Source organism: Rhinatrema bivittatum, chromosome 15 (genome assembly GCF_901001135.1).
Source record: "Rhinatrema bivittatum chromosome 15, aRhiBiv1.1, whole genome shotgun sequence".
NCBI lineage: Eukaryota > Metazoa > Chordata > Amphibia > Gymnophiona > Rhinatrematidae > Rhinatrema > Rhinatrema bivittatum.
Window position 1 is genome coordinate 20,293,216 of NC_042629.1, and position 13,892 is coordinate 20,307,107.

Consider the following 13,892-nt stretch of genomic DNA (forward strand, 5'->3'; position numbering starts at 1 on the left):
ATGTTATTGAGCGCCCAAATTGAACGTGCAGGCGTACGAAAGTGCATGACCGAACGCCGTGACGTCACGCACGGCGTGCGCTCATGCGCCTTCACTGCCTTGAGCACCCAAATTGTACGTACAGGTGTGCGTTCATCCACCTTCGCCGGTGGGGGCTGCTAGAAGCCGCTTTCGCCGCCGGCTGCCCTCAGGAGACAGGGGAGCCACGGTGTGTGCCTCGGGAGGAGGGGAGAGAGGACTGTTTGTCATTCACATGTAGTAAGTTTACTTTTGTTGCACTTTATTCACATTTGCTTTAATAACATGTCGAGTCGATTTCGCCGTACGCCTTGCTTTGGGAGGGGGGGAGAGAGAACTGTTTGTCATTCACATGCAGTATGTTTACTTTTGTTGCACTTTATTCACATTTGCTTTAATAACATGTCGAGTCGATTTTGACCGGAGCCTGCCTATTGCTGTCTCTCTCTGCCGGGGCTTGCCTGACGCTCCACACTAACGCAGGGGTAAGGGTAGGCGGTAAATTAGCAGGTTAAACACGCGGCAAAACTACAGGTTAAAAAGGCGATAATCGGGGCGCACATTACTGTATGGGAGGGAATAGCTAATCCGATCATTTACATCTCATATACATGCCGCGGGCGGAAAGGGTTTCCCGTTGATTTAAAGAAGCGGTAAGGATGGGTTAAAAGGGATAGTGAATCGCGGGTTGGACTAACGCGGCCAAATTGTGAGTAGAAAGCGGGTTAGTAGCAGGGTAACTGCGGCCGCACTTTACTGTATCGGCCTGTTTGTTTGAATATAGAACAAGACTGGTTGTCTAAATATTTTTAATTTGCAACTAAAATTTCTAAATGACCAGGTGGCCATGCATTGCAGGGCACATTCACTGGCTTGCTGACACCTCTAAGTAATTGTGCAGGATGATTTGATGTGATATTGGATTTCTGTTTCCCATTGTTTATTTATTTATTTACCGGTATGTATTTAAAAGCATTTATTACCTGCCCTTCCTACATTCAGAGCGGGGTACAATATGAACATACACAGTCAAATGAAAAGAGAGAACAAGACATTGCATCATTCTTATTAAAAAGGGGAACAACATAATTCTTCAGGAAGGGGAAAAACAAATAAGCATCTAGGGAGTTCATTTTTGCGATAAAGGCCAGAGGTGAGGGGAGTAGTCTGCTATGTAGATCTCTCCGAGGAGGAACATGTTCGGAGTATTCCATTATCATTTCAGTTTGGAAATGCTTTCTTGAAGAGGAAAGTTTTTAGGGCTTTTTTAAAGAAAGTTCTTTCTCTTAGACATCTCACTTCCTTAGGTAGGCTGTTCCATAGGAGTGGTCCTGCGGAGAAAAATGCTCGTTCTCTGGTTTTCTCAAGGTGGGTGAGCTTTGGAGGAGGGGTATCTAGTAGCATTAGGTTAGAGCAGTGGTTCTCAACGGGTGTGTCAGGACACACTGGTGTGTCACGAGGTCCTGGGAGGTGCATCTCAAGGCCAGCAGATGGCTGCCTCCTTATTAACCCGGGTGGGAGTTGGTTGACTTGTCTTATATTAAGGCTGATGAGAGGCTACTCTCACTTCCTTCTCTTCTTTCTGGCCCAGTGGGAGGCTTTTCCTCCTTCACCCAGATCCGAGTGAGACATTGCCAACTCCTGATGTTCTGAGCCTGATGGGCCGCAAACTTTATCTTCCCCTACTGAGTCTGGGAGTGATGCTGCTGATGATCTCTTCACCCTGTAGAGGTTGGGGATGCTGGGAAGATGAAGGTGGAAAGGAGAGAGAGTGTGGGGGGCTGCTGAACAGGAAGGGATGGGAAACAGGGCATTGGGATAGCTGGGTAGGCAGGGAGATGGGATGAAGGGGTTAGGAGAGTCAAGCGGGGGGAGAGAGGGAGCACAGAGAAGAGGATGTGGGGAGTCAGGAATGCTGGGCAAGGATATGAGTGTGTGGATGATTGAAAGGGAGTAATTGGTAAAAGTGAAGGAAGATGGAGGCATGGAAGGGGAGTGACGGGGTGCAAGATCCATAATGTCAGTTTTGGGAATGTGCATTTCTTCTATCTTTATACTTTGCTTAGTGTAGGAAGAAATGTATTTCTGTTTCTAGCTCTCCAATTTTGCACTGCATGTAAAGTGGCTTTTTGAGGTTTCCATTCCAGTTTTTGTCTCCGCATTTTTAATTTGTGGTAAAGATCGGATCTATATGTGTGACTGAGGTGAGGTATTTTACTAGTAGGTAGGGATTTGTATCACTCATCTTTGATGTTTTTCTCATTCTCAATAGGACATGCATTGGTGCTGCACTGCTGCCTCTTCATAGGAAGGGTTATTGCTGTTTAAGTTCTTGGAATTAGTGTTGCAGTAGCATGGAAGGTTTGCTACACATGTGCTGAGTGGGTTTTCTTTTTTTTCAGGTTTTGTATTTTACAATGCGCCTGATAGTAAGGGAGTTTGTGTTTCTGTTATTGAGATAGCACCAGAATCAGAATATCTTTTTTATATAGCATTATATTTGAAATATCCTAGTTCTGTTCTGCATCCATTGTTTGGGTATCATGGTGGGGGGCGGGGAGGGGTGCAGGTTCCTATGAATGCAGAGTATATGTTTACATTTAACTCCATGATGGTCAAGTGTTCAGTTTGTCACGCCTGTAAACATTATCTGCCAGGTGGGTCCCAATAAAAAAAAAGGTTGAGAACCACTGGGTTAGACGATCTGAGTGGTCGGGGGGGGGGGGGGGGGGGCGTGGATTTTTTTGTTGAGGAGAACCATGGGGAGTGTAGATTGTGAACTGAGGAGTGTATGATCATGGCAAGCTTGTATTGTACTCGGTAAGAGATAGGGAGCCAGGACAATTTGATGTGATACTGGATTTCTGTTTCCCATTGTTCTTTTTGATTTATTGATTGGGATTCTTTGGCTCTTTGGGTTGGTAATGTAGATATAGAAGCACAGAACATGACAACAAATAAAGATTATATGGCCCATCCACATCTACTCAGCTCTATAATCCTTTCCTCAGAGATCCTCTCTGCTTGTATTCCGATACTATCCTCGTCTCTACCACCTCTACAGGTTGTTAATTCAATGCTACCACAAGCCATATTAAATATTTGCATTAGTGGAAATCTGAGTACATAGCTTTACCAATGAGTGGTGACATCCACTACAGTAGCATTTACCATGGGGATTTAGAAATATTATCAAACTCTAGGTCAGTCATACTAGTATGTGTTTTCCACTAGAAAATGCCAGTTCTCATAGTAAAAGAAATGTTGCCTTTTTGTATTTGCAAAATGACTTTCTGAAGTGGTTTTGAAGGAGAGATTTGCCAGAATAGAGCAGTGATAGTTTTCCTTTTGCTGTGTTCCAAGTGGAACGGTCCTTCTGCTCTGATTAGATGGTTTAGCTCTGATCAGTGATTTTATTGTGAGAATCCAAGGCGGCTATGATCCGCATCATCCATCAAATTACAGTAGCCCTTCTTTATTACAAATGGACTTAGATTTTGTTTGTTTGTTTACAAGCCAACTTATTATAGTAGAATTAAATATCTAGAAACAAAATGGACCAAAATAGCTTAGGTGGAGATGAACAAGTCACTGTGAGCGACTACAGTATGGCACCTGTGCTTGGTTTCCTCAGTCCATTTCATAATTGTGATGGGGTGACTAGGGTTTTATTTGGTTTTTTTCTCTAAACTTTTATAAATCCAGACTAATAGTGTCAAAAAGTTAATTAGAACAGCATTAACTTCTGAAGCTTAGATTTAGTAAAACAAATAATCAGCTGTGCACTACACAAAATTAAATACAAAATATTTCAACCAGACTAGGATGTTAATTTAAATGTCATAGTAGGTAAAAGACTGACGAGGAAAGAGACTAAGAACATAAGAAATTGCCATGCTGGGTCAGATCAAGGGTCCATCAAGCCCAGCATCCTGTTTCCAACAGAGGCCAAAACCAGGCCACAAGAACCTGGCAATTACCCAAACACTAAGAAGATCCCATGCTACTGATGCAATTAATAGCAGTGGCTATTCCCTAAGTAAAATTGATTAATAGCCATTAATGGACTTCTCCTCCAAGAACTTATCCAAACCTTTTTTGAACCCAGCTACACTAACTGCACTAACCACAATCCTCTGGCAACAAATTCCAGAGCTTTATTGTGTGTTGAGTGAAAAGAATTTTCTCCGATTAGTCTTAAATGTGCTACTTGCTAACTTTATGGAATGCCCCCTAGTCCTTCTATTATTCGAAAGTGAAAATAACCGAGTCACATCTACTCGTTCAAGACCTCTCATGATCTTAAAGACCTCTATCATATCCCCCCTCAGCCGTCTCTTCTCCAAGCTGAACAGCCCTAATCTCTTAATTTATATGGTAGATGCATTCCTGTCACATGGGGGTCTACTTCATATTGTATAGAAAAAGATCACCATGCTTTTTGGTTGCATGGAGTAATCTGGTTGCATCCATGAACTTGTGTAAATGAGTTATAAGAAATGGTATCATCAAGCTCATTTTAAGGTGAATTTTAAAAGCTAGGTATGCTCCAAAATTGGGAGATTCGCCATATTTTAAAAGCCACCTACATGTACATGCATCTCCCAATACGCAAATATCTCAGGCTGATTCAAAAAAGGGCATGGTTTGGGCAGGACGTGGGTGTGGGCTTTCCAGGGCGAGGTCAAGAGATGTGTACACAAATACTTACGCACCTGAACATGTGCCCAGCTTCAGGGCCATATAACTATGCTGTAATAAAACTTTTAATATTGGGGGAGTGTAACTAAAAAAACCAATTCCTGAAGGGTTTAGGGTCTGGGATACCTGGGGGAGTTCAGAGGGGTTTGGAGGACCTAGCTCTAGAGTAGATGAACTGGTGAAAACTGGTCATGGCGTGGATGCACACCGGATATAAAATTCCTCCATTTACACATCTCAGACCAGGATGTGTGCAGCTGTTTCTGCCCAGTTGCAAAATAGGGTGGACACATGTGCACGCCCAGGCTATTTTATAATATAACCTTGGGCAAGTCACTTTACCCTCCATTGCCTCAGGTACAAACTTAGATTGTAAGCCCTTTGGGGTTAGGGAAATACCTACAGTACCTGAATGTAAACCGATGTGATATCTCAGATCGAATGTCGATATATAAAAAATAAATAAATAAATAAACACACACACACACACACACACATATGTAAGTGTATGTTGTAAATTAGCCGCGACCCTGGGTGTACAACAATACACCCGTCCCTTTGAAAATGACTGTTCCTGGTTGCAGTCATAATGGGCTTTCAATTCACATCTCATGAGAAAATGCTACTTCCCAGCATTCTACAGACACTCTTTTGTTTATCACCCTAATAGAAGTCTCGGTCCAGAAGACAAAACTAAATGGACTTCGGTGTTTCCTTGAAATGCCAGAAAGTGATTTGTTGTTCAAAGTATACATTGCACTATTATAACAAGCAGGGGCTGTTGTTGCTACTCCTCCAGCCTATGATTCAGTGCAGTCTGCTTTACAAAACATGAATATACAAAATGGTATTTCCTAGGAAAATAGACCTGTGTCAGGTTGGACCTGTTGAGTAGATCTTGATGACATGCAGGACAGTAACCCTGGAAAGCCGAACATGGCCCAGCAAACTGCAGCTTCCTCCTCTGAGACTCAGGAGTCCCTTTAACCGTGCCTGACTATTCAAGATGCTGCAGGGGAGGCCATGCGAAGCTGATTCAGGGCAAGCCTCTTATGAATAGGGAAATAGGATTTCTGAGCCCGCTCATGGTTGGTTAGCGATGTGGTGTTTATTTCCATCCATGCTGCTTTTTTTTTCAAAAATATAATTTCAGCCTCTGAACTCCCACTCACTTTAAAGCGTCATTTCAACCTAGCAGACAAAAAGCGTGTTTGCTCAGCTATTGGTGCATGGCACAGTTATTTCACCTGAAGGCCGGAGTTGATTTTAAATCAACGAACGCTGCCTCTGTTGCACTACATCAGAATATCTCTGGTTCCCCTTTCTGGCTCACTTTCCCTTTTTCCAACAGTTTTCTGCCCTTACTGGTGTTTCTCCATTGGAGAACTCTGTGAGATGGTCTCTAATGAAATCCCCACAGAGGTTGGCCTGCAATAGAAAAGTGAGAGAGATGCGAGAAGATTAAATAAGAAATAGATATTTAAAGCAAATCAGCACTACATACCCCATTCTTAGTCTACTTTCTGAAGGAAAAGAAGGCCTAGTTGATGTACCCTCTGCCTTTCCAATTAAAGAACTGCTCACAGCGGCTTAGGAATTTTCTATGCCTGCGTGTGTGTCCCCTTAATAACCTTTATGTTTCATTTCCTATCTACACCAAATTTTCAGGACGTTTGGGGAGAAGGGGGGTGGGGGTGGGATTCGGTTCCATACATATCCATGGATCAGTCATGTATGCATACCAGAACATAGGCACCTCAAGTTCCAGATTGAATTTCGCATCGACTGCCTATATCCCTTTAGAGCAGAGAGAAATTTAAGTGTTAAGTTTTAAAGATGTTCTGTGTACTGTGTTTCTTATGTCTCTCAACGCTAAAGCGAGGAGTAGATATCTGTCGTGAACTGATCTTCAATACTACGTCTAAAGAGAAGTATAGGGAGTGGACCCTCCTAAGTTGATGATACCAGAGAAGGGGCCGGGGGTGGGGGAATGGGGGGAGAATAAGTTGTAATCTATGCAGATATTCTTATGTTTCATGTTATGGTTATTCACTGAAAAAACTGAAAATAAAGAGATTAAAAAAAAAAAAGATGTTCTGTGTAACAGCTGTTGACATGGTTTTCATTTGCCGGCAAACAGTTTTGCTTTGTACCTTGGAAGGACCCCCTCTAAGAGCTGCATACTGACAATCCCATATATACATATTTCAGCGCTGTGATTTATTGTTTAGCCTCCGTGTAAACAGAAATGGTATGCAAAACTACAACACAGTCTAGCTACATTCCACTGTCTGACTATTACAGAATATATTCCGGTGTGGAATTAATCAGTCAAGCCTTTAAAACAAAAATCTGTGCTTATCTTATCCCCAGCCCCTCTCTCTACAGCAGATGGGGACAGGATGCTTTGATTCTTTGTTCGCCTTTGAGTCAGTTATAGTATTCTGACCTTGATTTTGCTGTTTTTGAGTCAGAAACTTCCAGTGGTCGGTCATTTTGTCCTTACCTTTATGTTACGATTTGATCATTTCCATGTGTTGCCTCATTATCAGGCTTGTATGTGTGTTCAGGTTGTCTGTTTAGTCTGGGGGGGTAGGAGAATAGTTTAATTGTATTTATCACAAAAGAGAGTACAGATATTTGTTGGTCAGGTGTATGTTATGCACAAGTCATGAACAGGAAACATTGAAATGATTGTGTCTTTGGGTACATTTTTTACACTAAGCCAAATTCTATATTTATTTATTTATTTGTTGTTTTATATACCGTTATTCGGTAGAGCCATCATAACGGTTTACAGATTATGCAATTATCTTAGCAGTTGAGCAAAGTAAAACCTTGTGAACAATATACATTTTTCTTAGTAGTTGTGTAACAGTGGAGTAAGGTGAACATTTTCAAATATAAAACGTATCATGTCAGAGAGCAAGGAGGGGTTGAATGGGGAGGGTAAGGAGGTTCAGATGGAGAGCAGGAAATAAGAAGATTATAGATGCGAGATGTAGAAATGACTATGAGATTTGCATAGTGACATAGCACATAAAAGCAGAGAAAGACTAACTAGCCCATCTGGTTTGCCTAGATGTTTCTGCCACGATGTTAAAAATATCTGCCAGCAATACAACGTGACAACCTGTAGGATATCTTTCTTTATTGAAGATAGCTTTTGTTGTATTCTTCCATTGTAATTCACTCTCTTGGGTAGCTAGCTTTTCTTAGTTTATACCCCATACCTCACCCATCGCATATCCAACCACAAAATCCCACTATAATCCAAATGGCCACCAACACTAGCATGGCTGATGCCCAAACATCCAGCCTCCCAAGTCTCTGTGGCCTTTCAAGGCAGCACCCCCACCAACTAAAGCTTGCTGAACCAAACTGTTCAACACAAGGAGGGTTTATCCAGCTACTTGCGCATCTGTGTTCCAGTAGGACTTCAAGTTATTACTGTACTTGCAGCCTGTCACACAGACTTAGTTGCTCATTAACTCTTCTGCTATCTCATCACTTGTTTTAGTAACTAAGGATGGCATAATCTTCTGAGTCTTGAATATATTGCCCTGCTAAATAGTAGGATACATTTTTGGGAGAAAATGCTGCTAAAAAAATATTAGTACAAAAGTTTCCTTACAGTTTAGTAATTTTCTATGTTTCAACAGCTGTCTTCTAAGTTTAATCAGAGAGCAGCTCACCAACTGAATCCTATTGAGGCTAGAGAGTCACTGGATAGGGAAGATGTAAAATTGATAGTCTAAGATATCTTTATTATATATGTATCTCTCCAGAAAAATCTAATAGTCAAGCGTATTGCTTTGTTACTGCATTGAACCAGCCCTATATTCAAGTAGAAAGACAATTTAATTTATTTTATTTTTGTTGGTACTTCAATCAAATAAGGAAAATTGCTTTCAGAATTAAAAGTAAATTGGTTGTGTCCAGATGAGCTATTCACAATATGACATGTGTCTCGCAAACTGAGATGCTGTTTAACAACTGACGGCTTTCTGATTTGCCTGTCCTATCTCTGAACCTTTGACCATAGAAAGCTGAAAAGAGGAGATGTTTTCGGGTAGATAAATGACAAGGGACAGACAGAACCCAGGCAAGTTGGATCTGCCATGAAGATGGTCAAGTATTTGGGGTATTCTAATTGAAGAGAATGGTCCATAAGGAACCTTTGTTTTTAATTATATTTTCAGATTATAGAGTAAATGAAAATATTCCAACAACGATCCCATACAATCAGTCACATGACCAAAACACAGGAGGATCCTATAACAGTTCCGATCGAGGGAGTAGCACATCTGGTGAGTAGTGTGTACATTTGCTTTGAGTTTTGTGGATGGTGCCATTTTTAAGGGCCAAATTATCTAAAGAAAGGGGTTTTGTTTAATCAAATGCAACATAAGAACATAAGAACATGCCATACTGGGTCAGACCAAGGGTCCATCAAACCCAGCATCCTGTTTCCAACAGTGGCCAATCCAGGCCATAAGAACCTGGCAAGTACCAAAAACTAAGTCTATTCCATGTTACTGTTGCTAGTAATAGCAGTGGCTATTTTCTATGTCAACTCAATTAATAGCAGGTAATGGACTTCACTTTCAAAAAGTATCCAAAAAAAGCATTCAATATTAAACTACTGCCTATAACAAGTTAATTCAATGTAATATATAATTTATAATATGTAGGACCATCATAAACCCACACTCAGGTTACTTAATGATTTTTCACCCTTAATGCATATATGGATCCAGTTTTAATCATCGGTCCATTTCTATATGATGTAAAAATAACTATTGATTTTTTAACATTTTTTGTCTTGCAAATAAAATCGGAATGCATGAAAACAACTTCCCTGCATATGTTTTAAGGAGAAGATGGATTCCTTTTACAAAATGAGTGACATGCCTGATGTGATATCACGTTTTGTCTGTGCTGCATCAGAGGCTCAATTCATAATACAGCGCGTTCAGATTTTCCTGGAATTATTTTGGTGCATCACCGTGTTCAGTTCAATCAATGGCTATAGCGTGGGGACCATATACGCATTAAGAGTGAAAAATCATTAAGTAACCTGAGCATGGGTTTATGATGGTTCTACATATTATAAATTATATATTACATTGAATCAGCATGTTATGTCAGTAGTTTGATACTGAATGCTTAATTTGGACACGCCATTTTTAAGGGTACATTACTTCTGTCTTGTCCAGTTTAAAGATACTGTACATTGACTTACTGGGTGAATGCTGCAGTCTTACAACAGCAGGTTAATTTAGTATCCTGGAAGAGCATATGCTACTTATTAGTTTGCCAGTGCAGTCCAAGGTGTGCATTGGATCTGATTTGGTACTGGACTGACTGAGCTTTTTGTTTCCTAATAGCCAATTCTGTGCAAAGTCATCCTCAGAGTAGTTTGCTACAATTTTGCTTTCACCTAACTTAGGCCTAGATTCATCATTCTGCGGAAAGATGGCCTGCAAACAAAAAAGGAGTGGGGGGGGGGGGGGGGTAGCGGCGCACACTTTCGCACTCATAGCGCCACGGGAAAAGGTGTCGTTATTTCTCGCAGTGCTGCTGGCAATAATGTGAAAAACATTATCGCCCACAGCGCTGCCAGGACAGAACTTCTCCTCTTCCCTTAATTTGAATAGTACCACCGCGATGCAGCCAGCCTCGCGTGCGGTAGGGCGTTATCGCACAGGAAAAGGTCACATCGCAGCTTGATGATTGACATGGTTAGAAACCAGTTTCACTTCGGTAATCTCTTACTATCCTGCAGTTCCTAATATTTTCAGAATAAGCTATGCAAACATACATTAATGTTTTTCAGAAGAGATATTTTCATGTGGCAGTTCATTCGCTGAAGACTATCTTTGGGAAAATATGTATTTTGTGGGAGTCTTTCTTATGGATTTCTGCATAAAAGATCTTTTCCAAGAGGTGATCCCACCAATCTCTGTTGAAACAAGCCTTTGAAGCCATAATTCCCAAGCCCAAAGCAGATTGCATCTTTCCACCCTCCCTCTTTTCACAGAAACTTTTAAATCACAATCCCTGATGGACCAAGCATAGATGACCAGTAAATTCTTTTACTGGAGAAGTCAAAGGTTCGGTGGCTTTTAGCCTACAAAGTGAAACAACTGCCAGTAAATATTTTGTCCCAGCAGGGATTATTGCTAGTGTAAATTGTGTTTTATGAAGAGGCGGGAGAGGGTAGTAGAAAGGTTAGGGGTTTTTTTATGATATTAAAAAAATAATAATGTTGTTGTTACTGCACGATATATGTTTCTTGGTTGTTGCTGCCCTGTGTCTGAGTCAATCATATAGTTTGGAATCTAACTGAACATATATAGTCTAGATGTCTGAAGTAAAAATATCAATCAAAACAATCTCCACACAGGGAATGATAATATATTACCTACAAGGATCAAGCAACACTCCCTTAAATGATCTAACTGGCTGTTCTATGTATCAATCAACCATGATGATTTAGCACATTAACTGCTGAAATTTTTTTGTGGAAGGTAGTAATTTCATCTATAGCCAGCTATGGTTACAGAGGCATTGATTTACTCATTAACTGCCACAACACACCCCAATATTCAAGCAGATAATGTCAAAAAGAATTTAAAACAAAATATTTTTAGTTTCCATTTAAAAATACTCAGTTCATTTGTATTTCAGTGTTGACTTTGCGCCAACCAATCACATTTAGCATTGAAGTCACCACCCAACACGCAGCAAAAAAACAAATATCAAGGATTTCAGCATCCCAACATGGCCACGTTTTGAAACTAATTCCTTCTTCAATTCATAAATTTAACTTATCTCTGGTGGCTCAACACAAGCAGCATTTTCAAACTTGACCATGCTAAGCCTTATGATGGCATCTTTTTAAACTAGATCCTCCAATTCTACAACACTAAACAAAACTTTGAAATAGCAGCCAATAAAATAAACTTCAGGGCAGGACTAATCTCACCCAATTAAAAAGTGATGGCCAATCAAGCTCTTCATTCATGCCTTTAGGTGAACACATTTATTCAATGTGTAATTCCAGAATTGTTACTGATAGTTCAAACGAGCCCATCTATGCCCTCCATGAGGAGATTTTTGCACTTGCTCCAAGAAGTGTCCATTTAATTTTGTCAGTGTGTGTTGATGATCAACAAAGTATTTAACTATCGGAACACTCAATGTCTTTGTGTTGAGCCTTGAGCAGTGTTCAGTCAGTTTTTTTTTCTGAAATTATCTTTTATTCCGTGAAAGTTTATAAACCAGAAATTTCTCAAATTATCTAACAGTAAATATCTAAACATCTAAATATCTAAATGCAAACAAGTCCTGTTACAAAGTAAGAAAACCAATTATTACCTTGTTATCAATACATAAACTACAAAAGCTGAATTGCAGTCTGTCCAAAATTTTCACATGATACCCAGTGACCAGGTCATCCCAGTTGGTAAAGAAGATCCTGGAGGAGGACCATTGCTAGTTGAGACCACTGTAGATGGGGATGGGGTAGATAAAACTCTATTTATGGAACAGAATGTATGGGAAGAGATAGGCAAACTGAAATTGGACAAGGCCATGGGGGCCGGATGAGGTACATCCCAGATATTGAGTGAGCTCAGAGATGTTCTGAAGGGTCCATAGAAACATAGAAATAATGGCAGAAAAGTCCACATGGTCCATCCAGTCTGCCCAGTAATCTTATGGTAGTATTTGCTGCACCATATAGGTTACGCCATGCTTATCAGTTTCCCAGACCATAAAAGTCATGGCCCTCACTGGTTGCTGTTTGAATCCAATTCCACTTTATACCCATGACCCCCATGCCTATCATTAAGGACCTATTCAATAGATCCCTGAAAGCAGGAATGGTGCAAGCTCCGCTTCACAAGAGTGGTAGCAGAGAGGAGGCTGAGAACTACACTCCTGTTAGCCTCACCTTGGTGGTGGGAAAATTATTGGAGATGATGCTGAAGGAAAGAATGGTGAACTATCTACAATTGGGTGAGTTGCTGGACCCGAGGCAGCATGGATTCACCAGGGGAAGGTCCTGTCAAACAAATCTGATTTATTTGAGTGAGTAGAGAATTGGATTAAGAAAGAATGTTCAATGTGATCTACTTGGATTTCAGCAAAGCTTTTAATACAGTCCCACATAAGAGACATGAATAAGAAAAGCTTGGCGTGAGTGCCAAGTAGGTGGTGTGGATTACAAACTAGTTGACTGACAGGCAACAATGTGTAATCGTAAATGGAACCTACTCTGAACAGAAAACCATGTTAAGTGGAATGCCACAGGGATCAGTGTTGGAACCGGTTCTGTTCCATTTCTTTGTGAGTGACATTGCAGAAGAGATAGAAGGTAAAGTTTGTATATTTGCGGATGATACTAAGATCTTCAACAGAGCAGACACGCTTGAAGGAGTAGAGATAATGAAAAGTGATTTAAGAAAGCTTGACAGCTGGGATTCAATGCCAAGAAGTGCAGAGTCATCGGGGGTGGTGCAAGGGTCTGTAGCATCCTAGGCAGACCACTGTAATACCACCCCCCAAACCCCACCCTGAGTTGAATGTTCCCTCTGACAGGGGTAGATATATAGAATTTTGGCCATCCTCTTACAGTGTGCACCCTCTATCTCTCTCTCACTTATAGAAACATAGAAACATAGAAGTGACGGCAGAAGAAGACCAACGGCCCATCCAGTCTGCTCAGCAAGCTACGCAGTTTATCCATTTTTTTTTCTCCCCCTTTTTCTCCCTCCCACCCGTCTCTATTGGCTTCCAGCACCCTCCGGCCCCAATTCCCTTCCACCCCTCCACCAATGCAGAGAGCAGCGCCATCCTAGTGAACATCCAGCTCAATCAGGGGTAGCAACCGCTGCAACCAGCAGGCCACACCCCTGCCCCTTACCCACCCCTGTTTTGTTTGCTTGTTTGTTTTTTTGTTTTTTTTTGAGATGGCAGCCCTCCATCCTTCCGCTCCGTGAAGGTGGAACACCAATCACTGGCCACTGGCATCCCGCTCCGTGAATGCCTCAGTGGCTACTGCCGCTCCGGGCAGTGTTTTGCTGCCTGAAGGTGGAACACCAACTACTGGCCACTGGCATCCCGCTCCGTGAATGCCTCAGTGGCTTCATGACTGCTGTCACCCT

At 41.2% G+C, this 13,892-nt stretch overlaps 1 protein-coding gene across 7 annotated transcripts in view; it reads left to right on the forward strand.

The window, feature by feature from the left end:
* Positions 1 to 13,892, forward strand: part of ROBO1 (roundabout guidance receptor 1) — a 1,172,418-nt gene that overhangs the window by 1,120,226 nt on the left and 38,300 nt on the right. For all 7 annotated transcript variants that reach the window (XM_029577784.1, XM_029577785.1, XM_029577783.1 and 4 more), the window contains one exon: positions 8,922 to 9,029. In XM_029577784.1, the coding sequence (XP_029433644.1) occupies positions 8,922 to 9,029 (108 nt within the window). The remainder of the gene's footprint in view (positions 1 to 8,921; positions 9,030 to 13,892) is intronic.